At 43.6% G+C, this 21,699-nt stretch overlaps 1 protein-coding gene across 1 annotated transcript in view; it reads right to left on the reverse strand.

Annotated features, from left to right (window-relative positions):
* Positions 1-21,699, reverse strand: part of OFD1 (OFD1 centriole and centriolar satellite protein) — a 65,061-nt gene that overhangs the window by 20,326 nt on the left and 23,036 nt on the right. Inside the window, exons 15-17 of the mRNA XM_075060442.1 lie at positions 18,793-18,904; positions 12,818-13,429; positions 3,518-3,650 (exon numbers count right to left, since the gene is read on the reverse strand). Of these exons, the coding sequence (XP_074916543.1) occupies positions 3,518-3,650; positions 12,818-13,429; positions 18,793-18,904 (857 nt within the window). The remainder of the gene's footprint in view (positions 1-3,517; positions 3,651-12,817; positions 13,430-18,792; positions 18,905-21,699) is intronic.

The raw sequence follows: 21,699 nt of genomic DNA on the forward strand, positions 1-21,699 counted from the left end.
TAAGCATGGATCTACCTAAGAGTCCCCAGAAAATTCCAACCAGTTCTTTTCAAGACCAAGAATCAAAAGCTCCCTAATCTCTAATTGTATAAAATACAAAAATAAATTATCTGTATCTCATTTAAAATGAGTACAAAGGAGTTGATTGCTCCAGAAAAAAATAAGGACAAATGAGCACTTGCTATGGCAACCCAAGCCTACAACTGCCTATCCTTCAACAGCAGTCTTGAAGGGTAGGTGGTTGGGTGAGTGACAATCCTGCAAATGATCTTTCAGAAAAACAGAATTACAAGATAAGTAATTGTCCCTTCTTTCAAGACACCATCTATGCAGGACTCTCACTCTTTGAATGCAGCTGACCTCCAGGAAATTTCTTAAGGAACAGGGCCTGGTTTAGGGACAGATAACTGCCTGGGGTACTGGGCTTGGGGGGCGCCAGGCTCAGGGTGCTGTTTTTGTTGTTAGCAACACTTTTCCTAACATGTGGATAGGTTTGAGGATTCTGCTCATGCTGCTGGTCACGAGTGGTGAGCGCAGGTTTTTGAAGCTAAGGCTCATTAAAACATATCTTTGATCGATGATGGCCGACGAGAAACTAACGTCACTTTATCGCTTGAAAATGCCATTGGTCACTCTTTGGATCTCTCTGGTGGTGTGCTGCAGTTCACAAGGGCAAAGGCGAGAAAAGTGACCCTTTGAACTAAAGGACTAGGGTTAATATTCTAAGGCTGACACCTACTCTAACACTATATAATACTGGTCCATCCAATGTTGGTGCACAGTTCAGTTTCTTGATGTTAGTACATTTCAGTTATTCTTAAAATTAAAAAGTTTCTAAAAGCTTAGAGGAAACCACTTTTTTTATTTGCTTATACATGGCATGAATAAATACAAATTCACAGATCCTAGTGTGCAAATTTATCATCTTATATGACAGAGATAAATCACGCATGCAAGTCATGAAATCGGCTACAAATGCAATAAAAAATAAGGTATTCAAAAGTTTAACAAATGCGGGGGGAGAGGGCTACCAAAGATGCTCCTTGCCTGGGGCGCTATTTGGTCTAGGGCAGTGTTTCTCAAACTGTGGTCGCTGCTTTTGTAGGGAAAGCCCTTGGCGGGCCGGGCAAATTTGTTTACCTGCCTCGTCTGCAGGTCCAACAGATCCCACTGGCCGTGGTTTGCTGCTCCAGGTCAATGGGGGCTGCTGGAAGCGGTGTGGGCCAAGGGACTTACTGGCTGCCACTTCCAGCAACCTCCATTGGCCTGCAGCGGCAAACCGCGGCCAGTGGGAGCCGCGATCGGCCGGACCTGCGGACGAGGCAGGTAAACAAACCAGCCCGGCTCGGCCCGCCAGGGGCTTTCCTTACACAAGTAGTGACCCCATTTTGAGAAACACTGGTCTAGGGTCAGCCTTGGACAGGAAGACTTTGGTGCTGTTCTGTGGGTTTTTTTTTTTTTTGGGGGGGGGGGGGAACAGGAAAGAATGAGAGATGCAGTGGGGATGTTTTGTTACTTTTTAACTAAAAAATTTGCCCATTTCCACAGCCTGAGAAGACAAAACAACAAACTCCAAAACCCATTAGGTGATGCGAGTCTGGGCTCCCCTACTTCAGAAACAAGTTCTGTTGGCATGGGGAAACAAAGGGAAGCTCATCCTCAGAAAATGAATGTTAGTATTGAAACTTTGGGGAGTATGACATGAGGCTACCTGTCTTGCCTAACATCCTGACTGAAAATCTCATTGAGCAGGCAGAGGAAGTTGCTCTGCCTCAGCTAGCACAAGCCTAACAATAGGTCAGCCAGGTCACAGCTGTGAAAAAAACAGTAACATAACCTTTCAGACAGAGTCTTCATAGAGATATAGCTTCGCTCAAGGAATCAGTGTGGTCTTTCTAAGGTCTTTTGTGTGCTCCAGATAGAATCCCAAAGACCTTTAAACTTCAGCTTTATGCAAAGGGCCTTTCTGGTATGGGGAGGATGAGAAACTCCACCACCACTTTGGATGGAAACTACTGATGAGTTTATAACACAACCTGGCCCTTGTAAAATACGGTGTGACATGGGCCAGTTACTAAAATCTGAAGCTCGCTCGCTCACTCTATGAGCTGGTGTTCCCTTCATCAGGAAATGATCCCCCACACACAAAACTTGTGTGTGCCAATAGGCACTTTTGTCAGCCTTGTCAGGAACACATTAATATCTCGTAACACAGAGGGTTTATTAAATGGAGTTTCAAAATTGTCAAGTCCCACATGAAGCTGACGACAATGAGCTGTAAAAAAAGAAATGTACCTTCAGCCAGTTTATGACAGGCTGAAAATAGCTGAGCTAAATGAACTTCTTAGATTTAGTCTTTAAATTAGATTCTGACAAGTAAAGAGGGTAATAAAGGCATTTAAGCAGGGCTAGAAAGGGGTCCTCCTCCATGGTCCCACATATGCATTACACTACAAACCTTATCTTGGCAAAACAAAGCACATAACCTAGTTTCTCTGCATGATCATCTCTGACCAGACTCATGGTCTAATGCTAGTCCAGAGCAGTTATGGGAACTATATTCAGGTCAGTCAGCATGATGCTGAAGTTCATTAGACTCTTGCGAACGTCAAAAAAAAAAAAAAAAAAAAAAAAAAAAAAGATCTGGTCTGAGGGTGGAGAGGAGATCCTTTTCAGCCAGGACTGTTCCTGACTCTGAAAGAAGAAAACTAGCAGCTACCTTTGTTGAATGCAAAACATTGAGTTCCAGAGCCTGCCTTCAGAGGAAAAACTAAATTATCTTTCCTGACAGCAGAGATTACTGATAGGAGAGTATCACCCAGTATCTGGTGGGTAAGGGCACCAGATACTGGGTGATACTAGAGCAGGGGTTCTCAAACTTCATTGCTCTGCAATCCCTTTCTGACAACAAAAATTACTACACGACCGCAGGAGGGAGGGACCAAAGCCAGAGCCCACCTGAGCCCCGCCAAAGCCCAAACCCCACCTCCTCGGGCAGGGGGACAAAGAAAAAACCAAGGGCTTCAGCCCCAGGTGAGGAAGACTGAAATCTGAGCCCCACCACCCACGGCTGAAGCCCTTGGGCTTTGGCTTCCGCCCTGGGGGTTAGAGCTCAGACTTCAGCTTCTACCCCAACAAGTCTAATCCCACCCTGGGGATGCCCAGTTTCCAGGGTAACTTCTTCACTAACAACTATTGCTCAGAGACAAATTGGCTGGAATGTTCTGGAATACCTATGAAGTACCTGAAGTTAGACGCAGTAGGGCAGAGCCCTTTGGTCAGCCTATAAACAAAGTCAAAAAATTTAAAGAGCTAAGGGGAGTTTCCATACGGCTTTCATTGGAGGCATAGACACAAGTGTGAGAATCCTGAACACATGGTATCTTTAGAAAAGCTCTAATTCATACACAGTGAAAGATGGCTATAATCATGTGACCTAACCAATAAGGCATAAGTTTCTCTAAAAGAAATGGTTAAAATGATCTTTCAGAACTGCGGATAGTGTTATAATAGTTACCTTAATTTTTGTCCATGATTGGTTGGAGATGAAGGAGCAGACTCAGAAGATGAAAGATGGCCTGTCCTCAAAATAGGAGAAAGAGGCTGGTCGACACTCTGTTGGGAAGAGACGAGGTACGACTCGCTGCTATCTGTAAAGCAGATGGTAACAATTTATATCAACCAATTTCTTATACTGTTTCTGCATATCCTAATTATAGGCGGTGCTGGTAGCACTCCCTATTGTTAGGGTTTCCTGACAGTTGCCATTATAAGACTCTATTTTCAGTTGCTTAAAACTTTGTCAAACTTGAATTATTTGGACTATTTCCATACCATGCCTCTTACTGAATTTTTCTGGAAAATTTCAGCCAAAACAGTTCAGCTCTTTCCAAGAATGAAGGTAGGGGAAAATATGTTGTTTTGCCCATGTTAAAGCAATACTGGTGACCCTGAAATTTCAAAGAGGATGGCCTTTGTGTCTTTCACCATTCTTGTTAAAAATCTACCCAAATTTGGTCAATTTGGCCAATGGAAAAAAACACTATCACAGTTTGCACATGCTCAGTAGATACTTTAATTTTAGCTGCTAAAAATCTCCAAAAATTTTGTCCTCACCGAGCATACTCAAACCTCTCACAGCTCTCAGTGCCAACTTGAGGGCACATGCACCTTCCCACCAGAGCAACTGAGCCTATGCCATTCAGCCAATGGCTACAAGGGCAAAGCCAGGCTTTCCTTTCAATGGCTGCTTCCAGATGCACCCAGGCCAGGGTGCTGCCAGGCACTGAAAAAGAGAGTAGGGATCCTTCCTCTTCAGTGCTCCTAATGATCACCCAGAAAACATGATCGATGAAGCCATGTGATTTGAAAGAAGAAGTGACAAAAGCCAGGGAGTGGGACAAGATGTCTAGTAAAACTGAAACTGGAAGTGGCAGCGGAAGGAAGGAGAAAAACTGGGACTGATGGGTTGAGGAGACTGGGAACCATGGGGTGGGAAAGGCTGGGACTGTGAGCCAGTAAGGGAAATGGGGAGGAGGTAAGAGACTGGGAGCCAGCTGGTGGAGGCTGGCGGGGGGAGAGAACACAGATCAGATGAGGAGATGTGGGGAGAAGAGGAAACTGGGACTGACTGGCAAAAAGCCTGTACTAGAATCATTGTGGGGCAGAACTGGGGTGGAGGGCAGTAAGATCTAACAAGGACCTGGAAAACCAGAGGAGAACTGGGAAGACTGGGTCGAAGCACTGGCATGAGGACGCAGACTGGAAAAGGAGCCTGGGAGGGAGACTAGATCTGATAACAAGTTGAGGAAGAAAAGGAGCAACTGGGAGAGTCTAAGTGAGAAAACAGACTGGCTGGCTGGTCAAGGAGAAAAGGACTGGGTGTGGTAAAGAGGAGAGACTTGGGTGAGTGGGTAGATTGGGACTCTGACAGTGAATTCAGAGGGGGAGACTAGGATTGGCTTGGCAAGGACACTTGGATAAGAAACCTGAAGAGTGGAGACTGATATTGGGCAGAGAAGGAGAATAGGACTGGGACAAGGAGTGAGGGTTGGGGAAAAGATAGGACTGGGATAGGTTGGAATGGGTCAAACCTAGGGTGGATGAATGGGTATTAGACTGTATCCACTAGAGAATACTCCCCTCCAGAATCTGAAATAGAAGAAATAATTACTTACTTTAAATGTGGTTCTTCGAGATGTGATGCAGATGTGTATTTCACTGTGGAGCATGCACACCCAATGCTCCGGAGCTGAAGAACTTTGCCTACCAGTACCCATAGGAGGCGGAGATCGTTCCTCATGCTCATAGCTCTTCCTCTGGCTACATGATGTGGCAAAGCCTCAACCCCTTGCCCTCTAGTTCTTTCGCACCAAACATCCAGAGATCAGACTCTGATGCAGAGGGGACAGACAGTAGGTTGCAGAATTCACATCTGCATCACATTTCAAAGAACCACAGTTACTTATTATAACTGTTTCTTCTTCGACTAGATGCAACAGTGTATTCCAATTAGGTGGCTCTCAAGCAGCACCCACTCCAGGAGACTACACCTCTACCCCAATATAACACTGTCCTCTGGAGCCAAAAACTCTTACCGCATTACAGGTGAAACTGCATTATATTGAACTTGCTTTGATCCGCTAGAGTGCACAGCCCTCCCACCCTGCCCAAGCACTGCTTTACCGCTTTATATCCGAATTTGTGTTATGGTCGTGCTATATTGGGGTAGAGGTGTACCTTAGAAAGCACTGCAAGACCGCCCTACCAAAACTTGCATCCACCTTGGTAGGTGCGGTAATGCCATAATGGTTTGTAAAGATATGTATGGATGACCACATAGCAGCCCTGCATAAGTCAACATCAACACATCCCTGAGGAACACTACTGACATTGCTTGTGTTCTCATAGCATGAGCTCGTACCTGCTGAGGAGGCCTAGCTAAAGCTATTTCATATGAAGCCTTGGTAGAGGATGTTATCCATTTAGAGATCATCTGTGAAGAGACTATCTGATCCTTCACACGATCTGCATATGACACAAACAGGTGAAGTGAAGCATGAAACAGTTTAGCCCTGTCCAGACAGAAGGCTAGACACTGCTTGACATCTAAATGTATGGAAGTGATGTTCCTCCGGAGATGAATGTGGCTTAGGAAAGAACACAGGTAAACATACCACCTGGTTCAAATGAAACTGAGAAACCACTTTAGAAAACATTTTGGGGTATGGTCATAAAGTCACTTTGTCCTTAGAGAACTGTTTATAATGAGTTTCTGCCAGGAGAGCCTGCAACTCACAGACTCTCCTTGTGGATGTTATCGCTACCAGGAAGGCAATCTTCTGACACAAAAGTGGAAAGGAACAAGATTCCCAAGGCTTGAAAAGAGGTCCCATTAAAGATGTTAGGATCATGTTATGGTCCCATAGAGCAACCAGCTCTCAGACCAGAGGATGGAGATGAAGATGACCCAGAGGATACTTATCTTCAGAGACCACACATGACTCGGAGAAAAATTCCTGCTGAGATGCTCCACAAGATGATTCTGGACCCTAGGCAAGTGATTGGAAATCACAGTGATACTCTCTTCAATGCAGAACTGCCACAATCCAACTGCCTCTTGGCAGAGCATCCTGGAGTGTGCTCCCCACTTCCTAGTCACATATCACATTTGAGTGTGGTATTCTTGGTAAGTATGTGAACCACTGAGCCCCTGATACAGTCCAGAAAAGAATGACATGCATTGTAGCTGGCACGAAGCTCCAGCACATCAATATGTAGTAAGGACTCCTGTTCTGACCGCAGACCTTGAACTTTCAGCGAACCCAAATATGCTCCCCAGCACATCTGGGAGGAATCTATGACTACAGACCTGATTGGTAAGGTCTGGATGATGGGAACGCCCTGACAAACATTCTCTGGAAGCATCCACTACTGCAAGTTCAAGACCGTGTAGGAAGACAGACCAATCTATCCAAGAAGTGAAAGATGACAAACTATCTTGAACCACATTGGAAGGGGGCAAAGACACAACCTTGCAGACTGGACCACCTGCGTGCACATGGACCAAGAGGCTCAGGCACATCCAAACTGTTGAGGAAGGCTGACTCTGAAGACTGAGGCAAAAGTGGCAGATAGCAAAAATTCTCTCAAACTTGTAGAGTCTATTAAGGCCAGAATGAACTTGATTTTCTGAGTGGGAACCAAAGTTGACTTTCTGGTATTTAGGATGAGACCCAGACAGCTGAGCAAGCACAATGAAAAAGGACGTGAGAAAAGACTTCCTCTCTGGACCTCCCCTCAGTGACCAATCTTCCAGTGCACGGGAATATGCGGATTCTTTTATTCCTGAGTTATGGGCATGGATAACAGCATACATTTGGTAAAAACAAAAAGGGCAGAAGACAGGACAAACATAAGTACAGTGTACTAAAAATGGTGTTTGACTATGACGAACTGAAGGAATTTTCTGTGGTTTGGCAAAATCGCCACATGACAGTAGGCAGCCTGAAGGCCCAGAGCTACTAACCAGTTGTTCTGAGATAATGCAGGACAGATAGTTGATAGAGTGACCCTTCAGAACCTCATGTATGTGATATATTTGTTGAGGCCATGAAGGTTGAGCATGGGTCTTACCCCTCCCTTGGACTTGGGCACCAGAAAGAACTGGAAATAGAAGTCCTTACCCTGATGTTTTAGTATAATCTCCTCCATCACTTTCAAAGCCAGTAGAAAGCGAATCTGCTCAAGGAGCAGTAACTCGTGACAAGGGTCTCTGAAGAGGGGTGGGGAGGCAGAGTATGGGAGAGGGATGGAAAGGAACTGGATGTTACAGCCTGATCTGACAGTTTCTAGGACCCAGCTGTCAGAGGTGATCAAGCCCCAAGCACTGTGAAAGCAAGTTTGCCTATCCCCAAACAGAGGGGATGGGGAGAAGGGAGTGACGACTGGAACACTGCTCCAGATGAAAAAATCAAAATGAGTGCTTGGGGAGTACCGGGAGAAGGCACGTTAACTGGTCAAACTCACAATCTGAATGCCTCCTCCTCTGGGACCTATGCCCTTCTGGGGTAATCCCGCTGTCTCGGGGGGAAAGACTGCCCAAATGCTCTCTGCGGATTATACTGTTGCTGCTGACGACCAACATAGTTGCGTCTCTGTACTACCACCATGTACACCCCAAAGGACCATAGGGTAGCCCTAAAGTCCTTGAAGGAGTGCAGAGTCTCATCAATCTTATCTAAAAAAAGAACTTGGATGTTGAAAGACAAATCATCTGTCACCTGTTGCACACTGGGAGTAACGTCCAAATTCTGTAGCCAGGATGCCCTTCTCACGGTCACTGCCGATACCATCACTTTGACCAAAGTACCTGTGATGCCTAGTGCGGACTGCAACCAAGTTTTAGCCACCAAGCAGCCTTCGTGATAAATGTCTGAAATTCTTCCCTAGAGGATTCGGGGAGCTGGTCCACACACTTGGACATAGCCGGCCAGTTCACAAAGTCATATTTGGACAGCAGTGCTGTAGTGAGAGATTTTTACGCTGAATCTTCTGGGATACCCGGCAACACCCTGATAGAAGCTTGAAGAAAAACCTCAGAAGGAGTTTAAATATCATAAAACCACATTTTTCTTAACTGGATGTAAAAAGAATGGTGACAGAATCAGAACACTTTAGTTTACATAAAACAATAATTAGTTTTAAGATTAAGGCTTTAATAAAGTAGAAATTAATGTTAGTTTAAATTTAGAAAATCCGACATGGCTGACCAAAATGGAAGATATAGGGATGATGTAGTGGAAGATTCCATCTCAAAGATACTGAATGGCACAGTGGAAAATTCCATGAACTGATAGGAAATGACGCAGCAGAATCTTCTGGAACCTTCTAGAGTCCAAGATGGCGTCATGAGGGGGCAGAGTTAGACAGGAAGTCACACGTAGCTACACGAGACCAAGCACATGTAGGTACACATGACTATGTGAAATAATAGAGAGGGGCTGAAAAACTGGAAGCTGATTGGCTAAGCCTGAAAGAGCAACCAGTATGTAAGGCTGATAGCCAGCAGTCTGAAGTTGTAGTGGATTTGGATGAGATCAGAAGCTGCAAGACACCTGCTAATAAAAGAAGCTATCTGGAAAACAGCTATCTGAGAAGCAGCAGCAGCAGCAGCAATAGAACCCTGAGGTTGCCCTGGCAATGGCTGCCATAGCAACTCAGCCAGCAGTCTTCAGCAGCAGCAACTACAAATAGCCACAGCGACCAGCAGGCTTACCTATCTGTCACCAGAGGGCAGCTTTCGCCTCAGTAGTAGCAGTCTCTCTCTTGTGGCAGACAATATTAAGTACAAGCAGAAAGTGCTTCCTTTTTGCCAATTCAGAAGAACCCTACTGATGATTAGAGAATTGTAAGAATAGTAGAAATGTAGTGTCTATTCACTATCAAGGAATGTGTGGGTTTTGCCTGTAAATGAAGTTGGATGCCAGTGGTCTGAGTGAGATCTTCCCCTACCCACCCGATAGTCACTTGGCCAGCACTTACTGGATGTTAAATGTTACATATTGAATGTTAAAAGTCAAATAGTGTTAAGTGAATGGTTACATTGTTATATAGTCTTTGTCTTTTATTTGCGGCGCCACTTTATTTTAAACTGTAATTTTATTATGTTTTATCATGCTTTACTCATTTCTTCTTGTTTTTCTGTAAATATCTAATTCCTTCTATAAACAACTATTTCAGTTTTTGAAGAATTACTGCTTGTGTGTCCATTCTTGAGCAGAAGGCTGTATCCGTGTCCTTTCAGGGGTTAGCGAGACTAGCTTGCTCTGGGAAGCCCTCTGCGGGTCAGAGACAAGCTCCCTGGTAATACTCTGGCAATTCCTTTAGGGCAGGCCACAACCTTGTTTACCCTTTTTGTTAAATTAGACAAATTTGTAGGTAATTTAATTAGCATCTAAATTTTAGGGCAACAATGCCTGACTGTCAGCAACACACATGTGCAAGAGACAGGAGGTGTACGTCTTCCTACCTATCAGGTCTATCTGTTTAGAGTCCTTAACTTTGAGACTGGATTTGAATATGCCCTGCTAGCCTCTATAGTTTACCGTGGTTACGACAGAATTTGGGATGGGAGTAAAAACCTCCAAATGCCTGTACTGAAACAAAGCAACGGTTCTCCGTGCGATTCGCAGTAAGCTGTACAAAAGCCGGCATGCTCCAGAGAACCTTAGCAGGCAATAAGAGTGCATCATTAACAGGGAGGCTGCAGGATAGCCAACAACCTACAGGTGTTCTCCTGCAGGAATTTGGCTTGAATACCCAGGGAAGCAGCCACATGCTGTAAAAGGTATACCCTGAAATCCTCCGGTACCAAAGGAGAGGAAGAGCGATTCAGAATCGTCCAGGAACAAAGGTGAAGTGGTTAACTGTGCCAGAGCCAGACTTTGTTCCAGGACTGACAGTCCTGATGGGATGACTCTGGAGGCTCTGTGAGGGGAAATTTCACCGGTGCCTGGGCCTGTGGCAGATTGATGGTTACAGCCACACACCTGCCCAGTGATTCTGCTTTACAGAAAGATGAGAGGTGGGACTTCCATGACCGAGAAGCATCCCATAGATTCCATGGGGGCCACTAGTATGGGTTAGACATTGGTGGATAGCAGGTGCCAGGCCAGGAGGCCCCATCCCAACCATGAAACCAGTGCTAATCCTGGTACCCATAATGCTCCATGAATGGCCACTGATGCAGATCAGATAAAGGAGAGAGAGAGAGAGGGAGAGTAGAAGACAACCCCGACTTGGACATCAAGGACCTCCAGGTTTCAGGGGATAAAGATGGAGCCAGCACAAGGGTGCGAGCAACCAGTCTGATTCAACAGTAGCTGATAATGAAGAGGGAACTGGTGGCGACAGTGGAAACAGTACCGCATGCACCAAATACGCCTCCATCGTTTCTGGTTTCAGAAGCAGTACTGATCCCAAAGTTGCAGCAATACCAAGCTGACTGATGGCACTCACTGCTTTCCACTTTGGCACCATCCCAGTAACATTGGTGGCATCAACAACAGAGGTGACAAAGAAGTTCCTGATGTCAGGGAGGTCCCTAGTACTGAGCCCGTTACTGGCCCTGCTTCCACTGAACATGTAAGGGAAATGTTGAGGTGCGATGCCAACAGACCCACAGGTTCAGCGGCCCACCCTGCCAATAGGGCTATAAATGATGCAGCCCTGGCAAAGTCCTGGACCAAGGGAAAGCTTGGGACAGAAAGGAAGATGAGGTTCACTGGCGCCTGATCCGTAAACAGCCGGTGCCAGCATCATTGTCATTGGTACTGGACTCAGACGCCCGGAACCAGAGTCAACCATACAGGGTTTCTGACCTTCCAGAGTGATACCAGGGGCCAAGTGATGGGACCTGCTCCCTCCCACGCTCCAGCATACCATGCTTCTTTGGCAGAAGACAGACAAGTCCTCATGTGACCTGGAGCCCAATCAGTTTTATGTGACCTTTTCTTCAGCACACTCAATGGGGAGCAATTCCTCCATCTTTTCTGAGAAGCATGAGCTCCAGCGCATGAAGTGGCAGCACTCTGAGAACATGAGGGCAACCTCTGAGCCAACATAGTTCTCAGTGATGATGAAGGCTGCATTGCCTGTTCAAGCAGGTGCTGCTTTAGATGAAGATCCCTGAGGATGAAGGCTACCTGAATCCATTTTGTGAATGATGTGCCTAAGCACAGCAAGCATCATTGTTGGGGATTGCTCCCCTACATAATGGACGATGTTTAAACCTTGGTGAAGGCATCACCAGGGAAATACTTAAACAAAAGGTAATTAACACTATACTAAGGGTACTAATTAACTATATGCAACTAGAAAAGTCACTAAGAAGTAGAGAGGTTGTGAGATTAGGAACCACACAGAGCTCCGACTCCAGCCATGGGCTATAAGAAACAGAGGGGTCGGGGTGGCACCACCTTATATAGCTAGGAGAGGGGCTACAGGCATGAGGTGCAAAAGCTGGCATCTGTGGGGACTGCTAGGCAAAATTCTCCAGCACTAGTGAGCTGGGCAGGCACACACCTAAGTGGAAAACACAGCTGCATCTACTTGAAGAAGAAATATTAGATTTTTTTTTAAACATTTCTGAAATTACAATTATAGGGTATTGTAGCATTAACAGAAAACCACAATGTTCCAATCATGCTCAGAATCTAAAAGCCATCTTCCTGTAATTCACAACTACTCACTAATGTGTGGAAGCAATATCACAGTAACAGGAGCAAACGTTAGACATTGTTTACAAAAACCAACAAAGAGGGGAACTATAGTCATTCAGATTTTCAAATAGACAATGGGCCATTTTAGCAGCCCAAATAAGCTGAGTCTAATTCTGCCCTTCATTACTGTTCATGCAACTCCACTGACTATGTAAATAGATGAGGCTATGCAGGGAAGTTTATAGCAGCTGTGAAATCACAGTTAATCTTCTAAGCAGTTACACGTAAGATGTGCTTTTGAATAAAACACTGATTACCACAGGACTACCGCTACAGTGGATCATATGGAGGTACTCTAAATTACCCATTTAAAACAGCTTAAATTAAGGGCAGTAGGTTTGACACCCCCTCTCCCCACACACTTCTACAACACTTGTTTTCAAAGGCTTAGTTTCTAATTCAGTTATCATATTTTGGCTATAGCTTTCTCTTGCCCTTAAACAGATGATAAACGTATAAAAGATTCTCAATTTCAAGTTTCCTAACTGGAATCTTACCAGAAAAATACCACCACAAAGGAGCAGTTAACAGTTTACCTTCTGGAAGTATATGGCTATTGTTGTTTCTCTCCACTTTGGAAAGAGGAGTAGAAGAAAGACGTCTGGAGGAAGAGACTCTTTTTCGGGGAGTAGTTAGATGATTTTTCAAGACATCATCATGCCCAGGTGTCACATATCTTGGGCCTCTCGGACTGCTAAGAGAGAAATGCTGAGAGCCAAGGTCATCTTCTACAAACATAACTCTGTGTTGAGAAGCCAAAGGGAATCTAACAGCATTTCGTAAAGGTAGAGGGGACTTAGTCTTTGTTGGTGTCCTGCTTGCAACTGCACCTTGAATGACTCTATGCTGGTAATTTCTGTAGGCCTCTTCCAAATACTCTGCCTCTTTTTCTAGTTCTTTTATCCTAGCTTTGGTTTTGGCGACAAATTCAAGGTCAGAATCTGGAGAAGAGTTGCAGGTCCGTGAATGCTGGCGATAACCAACATTTGGTACATCATCTGCCACAACAATATCAGTAACAGCCCGGTTCTTCAAGAAAGCACCATCTACATAAATGTCATGAGGTACAATCCTATCACCAGTGAAGTCAATGACAGAACGATCAACAAGAGAAGGTTTGGGATTCCGATACACTTCATTCTCTAGAACTACGTAAGTAAAAATTTCAAACACAGAGAAAGAAAGGAAAAAGCACCCATGAATTTCAGGAAAAATCAGAAGAAATTATTTGAATTCTGATCTAGTCATGATTCAGATAAGAAATTGATGACAGCTGATTTTAAATATAGGGTTTTTTCATTTGTAATGTAAATCATAACCATTAAAAATAAAAAGTTGTATTCAACTACATTTGATGTTCCTGCGTAACAGTTGCAAGTTATCAATTATTTATGTTTACAGAAATTAATATTTAGATCCAATTGAGACAAAAAATAAAATCAGAAAAAAGTTTAATAGTTTCTGCTACTACTTCAGTTATCACTGCACCTAAATAATACACATTTATCAGACAATTTCATAGAATGCAATGACACTTGATGACAGCAGCTCTAGTAAGCCACTCAACTTCATTTTTCAATGATTTATAACTTGTCTGTTTTAAATTATACCCAAGTGAAACACAGCATGCAGGCTGTCAGCCTAAAAAATTAAATATTGTTTCTGCTATTTTTAATTGAGACAAAAATATGAATTGTTAACTGATATACATATATATATAAAATCCAAGCACACATTATTAAAAACAGCTGCAAAACAAAATTAATTTAATTAAACTTGCGAACTGTTAGAGCCCAATCATGTGCCACTGATTTCAATGGGTACGGGGCAGGCCCTCACAGTTCTTAGATAGACTAATATATTGGGTATTAAAACAACAAAACCAAAACAACAGAACACCAAGATATTACTTTCACTGTAAAGTTTAATGTGATGCCTTTCCACCAAAGACTAAAAGAAAACTGTTATCCAAAATCAGTTATATTGCCTGTGTTAACTGTCTGTGTGTTGGTACTCCTAGGTTAACAAAACAAACCAGAAATATCTGCAAGTACCATCTGTAGGGAAGTAATTTTGTCAGAGGTCAACACATATTGCATAATAAAAGTATTCTTATCAAATACAAAAGAAATGTTTGTTTAATCACTACACCCTTATCTCTGACCCAAAATAAGTCAGTACTTTGCCTTCCACTAGCAAAGTAAAGAGATAATCATGAAATAATAATAAAAAACTAAAGTTACAAAATGAACACCATCTTACACTGATCAGCTTCAAATGACAGTTGACATGCAGTATAAAAATTATTTCATCAAAAATATTATATACTTTTTATTAGAGCTATCACACAATTTAAAAAATTAATTGTGATTAATCGCTCTGTTAAACTATTATACAATACCATTTATTTAAATATTTTTGCTGTTTTCTACATTTTCAAATATACTGACTTCAATTACAACACAGAATACAAAGTGCACAGTGCTCACTTTATATTTATTTATGATTACAAATATATGCACTGTAAAAAAAAAATTTATTTTTCAATTCACCTAATACAAGTACAGTAGTGCAATCTCTTTATCACAAAAGTTGAACTTACAAATGTAGAATTATGTACGAAAAAACCTGCATTCAATAAAACAATGTCAAACTTTAGAGCCTAGAAGTCCAGATATTTACATGCCAAACACACTAAAGATTCATATGTCCCTTCATGCTTCAATCACCATTCCAGAGGACATGCATCCATGCTGATGACGGGTTCTGCTCGATAACAATCCAAAGCAGTGTGAACCAACGCATGTTCATTTTCATCATCGGAGTCAGAAGCCACCAGAAGGTTGATTTTCTTATTTGGTGATTTGGGTTCTGTGGTTTCTGCCTCAGAGTGTTGCTCTTTTAAGATTTCTGAAAGCATGCTCCACACCTCATCCCTCTCAGATTTTGGAAGGCATTTCAGATTCTTAAATCTTGAGTCGAGTGCTGTAGCTATTTTTAGAAACTTCACATTGGTATTTTCTTTGCGTTTTCTCAAGTTTGCAGTGAAAGTGTTCTTAAAATGAATAACATATGCTGGATCATCATCCGAGACTGCTATAACATGAAATATATGGCACGATGCAGGTAAAACAGAGCAGGACACATACAATTCTCCCCCGAGGAGTTCCATCACAAATTAACACATTTTTTTTAAAACGAGCATCTTCAGCATGGAAGCATGTCCTCTGGAATGATGGCCAAAGCATTTAAGGCATATGAATCTTTAGTTCATCTGACACAAATATCTTGCGATTCCAACTACAACAGCGCCATGCAAACGCCTGTTCTCACTTTCAGGTGACACTGTAATTAAGAAGTGGGCAGCATTATCTCCCGTAAATGTAAACAAACATGTTTCTCTTAGCGATTGGCTGAACAAGAAGGAGGACTGAGTGGAACTGTAGGCTCTAGAAGTTTTACATTGTTTTGTTTTTGAGTGCAGTTATGTAACAAAAAAACCCCTACATTTATAATTGCACTTTCATGATAAAGAGATTGTACTACAGTACTTGTATGAGATGAATTGAAAATTTTTTAAACGAAACGAATGTATGCAAAAAATCCACTCGCCCATGCTGTATCACAGGTACTGCTTCAAGAGAGATGTCCAGAGAGGACCACCCTCTCAAATAAGCCATGGAACAATTTGAAATCATCCTCTATATTAGGGGGAGGAGGCATAAAAGGTGTCCTCTGTGGACAATGATGGCAAGTGGATAGATGATGTCCCCTGCAGGGGCGGAGGTTCTTCCTCCTCTTCCCTTGGTACCACTGAGGGTGCTGGTACAGAATCTGTGGGAAATTACTGTGAGCTGCATCTGGCCATGGCAAGCAGTCTCCCCTTGTGTGGGGCATATATGACCCCTGGAGTCCAGTATGCTTACTGGGATGGGATCGGCATAGGGGGCCCTGGAGACAGCATAATATGACTCCTGAGTTGACTGACTCCTGGTGGAAAAGAGCTAATGGGGGAATAGCTCCCTGTTCTTCCTCATCTTCCTCCTTCAAATAAGGAGCAAGACAGTGAACGATGTTGGAGATGCAGGGAGATCTGGTGCCGAGGGTATCATTCTCGTATTGGTACCGCGAAGAGGGGGGATACAGGGCAGAACCGAATACCAGAACCCTCTGTCTGAGGACCTGCTGATGTGCTGGTTTGATTGGCTCCTGGGGCTGCCTCATCAGTGCCAGGGCTGCAAAGGGGAAGGCGGCACTGCTCGCTGTGCCACTGTGCGTGTTGGGTGCACTTTTGTAGCTGCGCCGCGCCACTGTTTGCAGATTGCGGTGCAGAGGCACAGGGTTTTGGTTTCCCCGTAGTGTCTGTATCAGAGCTGGCTCTTGTAGAGTCTCTGGCTCTAGCGGTGCAGGGGTTTTCCACCACCTCGGCTCCAGGTGCTGACAGCACAGCCGTTGTCAGTATTGGATGCCTACTCGTGGAACGAATATAAAATGCGGTGCGGAGGAAAGGGGTTTTGATTTCCCCATAGTGCCTGTGTTGGAGCTGGCTCTTGTAGAGTCTCTGACTCTAGCAGTGCCAGGATTTTCCACTACTTCGGCTCCCGGTGCTGACAGCATAGCCAGTGCTGGCACTGGATGCCTGCCCGTGGAGTAGCTGTGGATTGTGGTGAGGAGGCATGGGGCTATGAAGTCTCTGTCTGCAGCGGTGCCAGAGCTCTCTGCCACTAAAGCTGGCAGCACAGCCGGTGCTATTATTATCTGCAGGACTGCTATGGTTTTATTGTTTTGTTTTTTGATTCCTGCGGTGGGGACCCAGGTGCTTCCTTGAGTGACTCCCGGCAGGTCACTCCAATATGGGGTTGGATAAAGCATTCCTGTGAAGCAGTGGCTGGCAAAGTGCAGGAGTGGGAGGCGCAAGCCTCATGTCCCAACACAGGTCCGAGAGACTTCTCCACTCCCTGCCTTTCTGTGAGCCTGAGGCAATGCAACACTTTGTTAGTGCCTGCATTGGAGGCACTAACACACAGGTAGTAAACACACCCAGCATGGCTGTCAGGAACAAGCACTTCAAGCCTGGAGGTAAGGTGCTGAGAGCCCGGGAAACCGAGCATTCCTGTTTTGGGGGTGGGGAGAGGAGCTTTCGCCCTCAAAATGACGGTTTTCCTGAAGTTCCTGGCCGTGAGGGGTTGTTTACTTTTTAAATCAAAGAGAAAAGGAAAGAGAAACAAGCTAAGCAGCTGCTAATAAAGAAACTAAGTAACTGACTGTAACAAAGTAACCAGGCGCTGCTGATTGCTCCCACTCGTAAGCAAGGGCGGTAGAGGAGCTGAGTGGGGGTTGGTTGCACAGCAATGGTGTAGGGGACTACGGAAGACTGTGTCACGGCCTAGCTAGGGTGTCTCCGCTTTCTCGGCGGCCTTGTGAAGAGCCCCTGCTTGCTAAGTGGCCGGTCATTGTAGGACACAGCATGCCAGTTATAACTTGCTTTTAACTGGTTGAAACCAGTTTGTATGGCCTTAGGCCAAAGGGCGGACATAGCCTGTGGGAAGTCCCTTTTTGCATATGTATGAGTTGCTTTTGTATTGTGTATATATAGCTGTATGCTCCCGGTCCGCCTTTGGACTCCGACCCAGGCCGAGCTGAGCTTCGGTGCTGGGTTCCCCGCCTAAGTGACAGCAACGCCCAGGGTCCCCGTTGCGGATGTGTCACTTTACCTTCATTAAAGCCAAATAACTCACTGTGTGTGTGGGCCTCGTCCTTGCAGAGCACTCAGGCACGTAACAGATGGTTAACTGCCTGCAGCAGCGCGAGGCAGGGAGCATGCATGTGCGACCCAACTGGGCACAGCTACTAAAAGTCTCCGACTACGAGTGCAGAGGCGCAAGAACACCTAAAGTGGCGCACCCACAGGGACAGCACTCCAAGAAGAAAGTCAATTTATTTGAAAATGTAGAAAAATATCCAAAAATATTTAACAAATTTCAATTGTGATTAAACTTTTTTTGAGTTAATCGCGTGAGTTAACTGCGATTAAATCGACAGCCCTACTTTTCATATTAAACTAAATACAATTATCACCACCATAAAGGGAATTCCTGATTTTATTGGTAAAGTAAAAGCATTATTTAAAAGAAAATAATTCATATTCTAAAGATAAGAGATGAAAAATGATAATTTCATGACTTGTATTTTAATGTAAGTGTTTTGGTATGGAATATTCATTTCCTTATATTTATTAAGAATGCTTATCTGGACAGTGCAAGATTTATTACATCCATAAATATTCATTTCCTTGCTTTTAAAGGCTTGAGTTTTGTAAATGGTGTCTTAGGTAGCTACATTTGTGACATCGCAACCTAACTTTTTTTTTGTTTTAAGTTTTGGAACGCAATTATTAGTTACAGATTGAGCCCTCACAATTTGAACTACTTTTCAAGCCATTGGAAATGTTTGCATAAATGAAAAATCCTTTATAAACTTAGTTTAAAAACATCTAAAAAGTACTACAAACCTGTCTGTGTTTGCTTCAGCTGCAATTTCAAATCTTCAACCTGTACGTTTAGCTTTCTGATAGTAGTTTCATAGTCTAACAGCTGGATCTTTAATTGTGCACAACGTTCAACCTGAAACAGAGTTTGAAAAAAAAACTGTCATACAAACGTGAACAAGTACTGAAGATGAGAAAAGGTATCTCAACCCATGAAAGTGTGTCTCTCTCAATAAAAGCAGCAGAGAATCCTGTGGCACCTTATAGACTAACAGACGTTTCGGATCATGAGCTTTCGTGGGTGAATACCCACTTCATCAGATGTATTCACCCACGAAAGCTCATGCTTCAAAATGTCTGTTAGTTAGCAGCATTCTTTGCTGCTTTACCAGGGGAGAAGTTGCCAGGAAATGAAGTCACCTGCTAAGAGTAGTCACAGGTTGAGGCCCATCAGGAGCCACCTGACAAGGGAAGCTGAAGGTTGCAAAAGAGAGCAGAAAAGAACNCTTGATTTAAATTTTTTCAATGACGGAGAATCCACCACAACCCTTGGTAAATTGTTCCAAAGATTAATCACCCTTCACTGTCAAAAATGCATGTTTTATTTTCAGTCTGAAGATGTCTAGCTTCAACTTCTAGCTACTGGATCATCTTATACCTTTCTCTAATAGATTGAAGAGACCATTATCAAATATTTGTTCCCTAGGTAGATACTTACAGACTATAATCAAGTCACTCCTTAACTCTCTCTTTGTTAAGCTAAATAGATAGTGCTCTTTGAGTCTATTACTACAAGGCATGTTTTCTAATCCTTTAATCATTCTCAAGGCTCTTCTCTGAACCCTCTCCAATTTATTAACACCCTTCTTGAAGTGTGGGCACCAGAACTGGATACCATATTCCAGCAGTGGTCACACCAGTGCCAAATACCCTCTCTACTCCTACTCAATTCCCCTGTTTATGCCTCCCAGAATCACACTGTGTCTTTTGGCCACAGCATTGCACTGGGAGCTCACGTTCAGCTGATTATCCACCATGATCCCCATATCTTTTTTATAGTATCTCATTCTTAAGTAGTATCAGGCACTGCATATGTGTATGAACACATTCCAAAAGATAAGCATAGGTACATCCTGATTAGCGTAAGTAAGAAGGTTTGTCAGAAGTAATGAATAGGGATGTGTTGCCCAAGACATCTGGAGCAAGGCACAAGGGGAGGTAACAAATAGATGGCATGAACAATGTAAGATGGTACATACATTGTTTGTCTCAGTCTATAAATGTTGGTGTAACTCACCATAACATTTTGTGTGGCCGAGGGGATAGCAAAAATTCCTGCTGCTGACTGAACTTCCTGTTGCAGCTTGACATTCATGTGTTAGTGTACCTGTAACCACAGAGCCAGGTCACTAGTACTGAGCCTGGAAGGCAATAAACCTGGCCGAGTGCCTTTGCCACCAAACCATGCCTGTGGTCTCTCTTTATGAGTAGGGCCCTACCAAATTCATGGCCATGAAAAATACATCACAGATCATGAAATCTGGTCTCCCCATTTGAAATCTGGTCTTCTGTGAGTTTTTACCCTATACTATATAGATTTCACAGGAGATACCAGCATTTCCCAAATTGTGGGCCCTGACCCAAAAGGGAGTTGCTGGGGGATAATAAGGTTACTTTAGGGGGGTCGCAGTATTGTCACCCTTACTTCTGCGCTGCCTTCAGATCTGTTAGCCAGGCACCCAGATCTGAAGGCAGTGCCCCGCCAGCAGCAGTGTAAAGGGTGACAATACCATACCAATGCCACCTTACTTCAGCTGCCCAGCTCTGAAGGCAGCAGTGCAGAAGAGTGGCAGCTGCTGACTGAGGGCCCAGCTTTGCAGGCAGCAGCACAGAAGTAAGGGTGGCAATAGCATACCATGCCATCCTTACTTCTGTGTTGCTGCCGGTGGAAGCACTGCAACCCCTGCCTACAATAACCTTGTGACCTCCTTCTGCCCCAACTCCTTTATGGATCAGGACCCCTAAAATTATAACACTGTGAAATTTCAGATTTAAATAGTTGAAACCATGAAATTTACTATTAAGATCCTATGATTGTGAAATTGACCAAAATGGATCGTGAATTTGGTAGGGCCCTGTTTATGAATAACATAGAGGTCTGCTGAATTAGCAGGCTGCACTATCTGCTAGTGCTGGTAACACTAGAGCTCCAAGAACAGAAGCACTGAGCAACTGCAACAGCTTAGCAGCCTGAACAGTGTTACCACAGCAACAACATTCCGGCCTTCAACACTTAAACAACACTGCAAACTTTATCAGTGATGATTTTGTTTACTTCCAGGTCATTGTAAAAATGTTAAATAGCATAGGACCCAAGAACTGATCTTCTTGGCACCTGAGTGAAAACACACCCCCTTGATAACAATTACCCATTTACAATCACATTTTGAGGCCTATTAGTTAGCCAGTTTTTAAGTCATTTAATGAGTTCCATGTTAAATGGAGTAAATATTTAGTTCTCGTTTTTTAGTCAAAATGTCATGTGGCACAAAGTCAAACACCTTAGGAAGTTTAAGGTCAACACTATTATCTTTATCTACCAAACCTGTAACCTCCTCAAAAAAAGATATCAAGTTAGTTTAACGGGATTTATTTTCCATAGGCCCACATTGATTTGCATTAACTACATTACCCTACTTTAATCCTTCATTAATAGAGTCTGATATCAGACACTGCATTATTTGGCCCAACTGGGATCAGTGTTAGACTGACAGGCTATAAATATCCTGATCAACTCGTTTACCCTTTTTAAATATTGGCATTACATTAGCTTAATTACAGTCTTCTGGGACTTCCCCAGTGCTCTAAGACTTACTGAAAATCAACACTAATGGCCCAGCAAGATCCCCAGCTCTTTTGAAACTTTGGGAT

Source organism: Chelonoidis abingdonii, chromosome 1 (assembly GCF_003597395.2).
Source record: "Chelonoidis abingdonii isolate Lonesome George chromosome 1, CheloAbing_2.0, whole genome shotgun sequence".
Classification (NCBI taxonomy): Eukaryota; Metazoa; Chordata; order Testudines; family Testudinidae; genus Chelonoidis; species Chelonoidis abingdonii.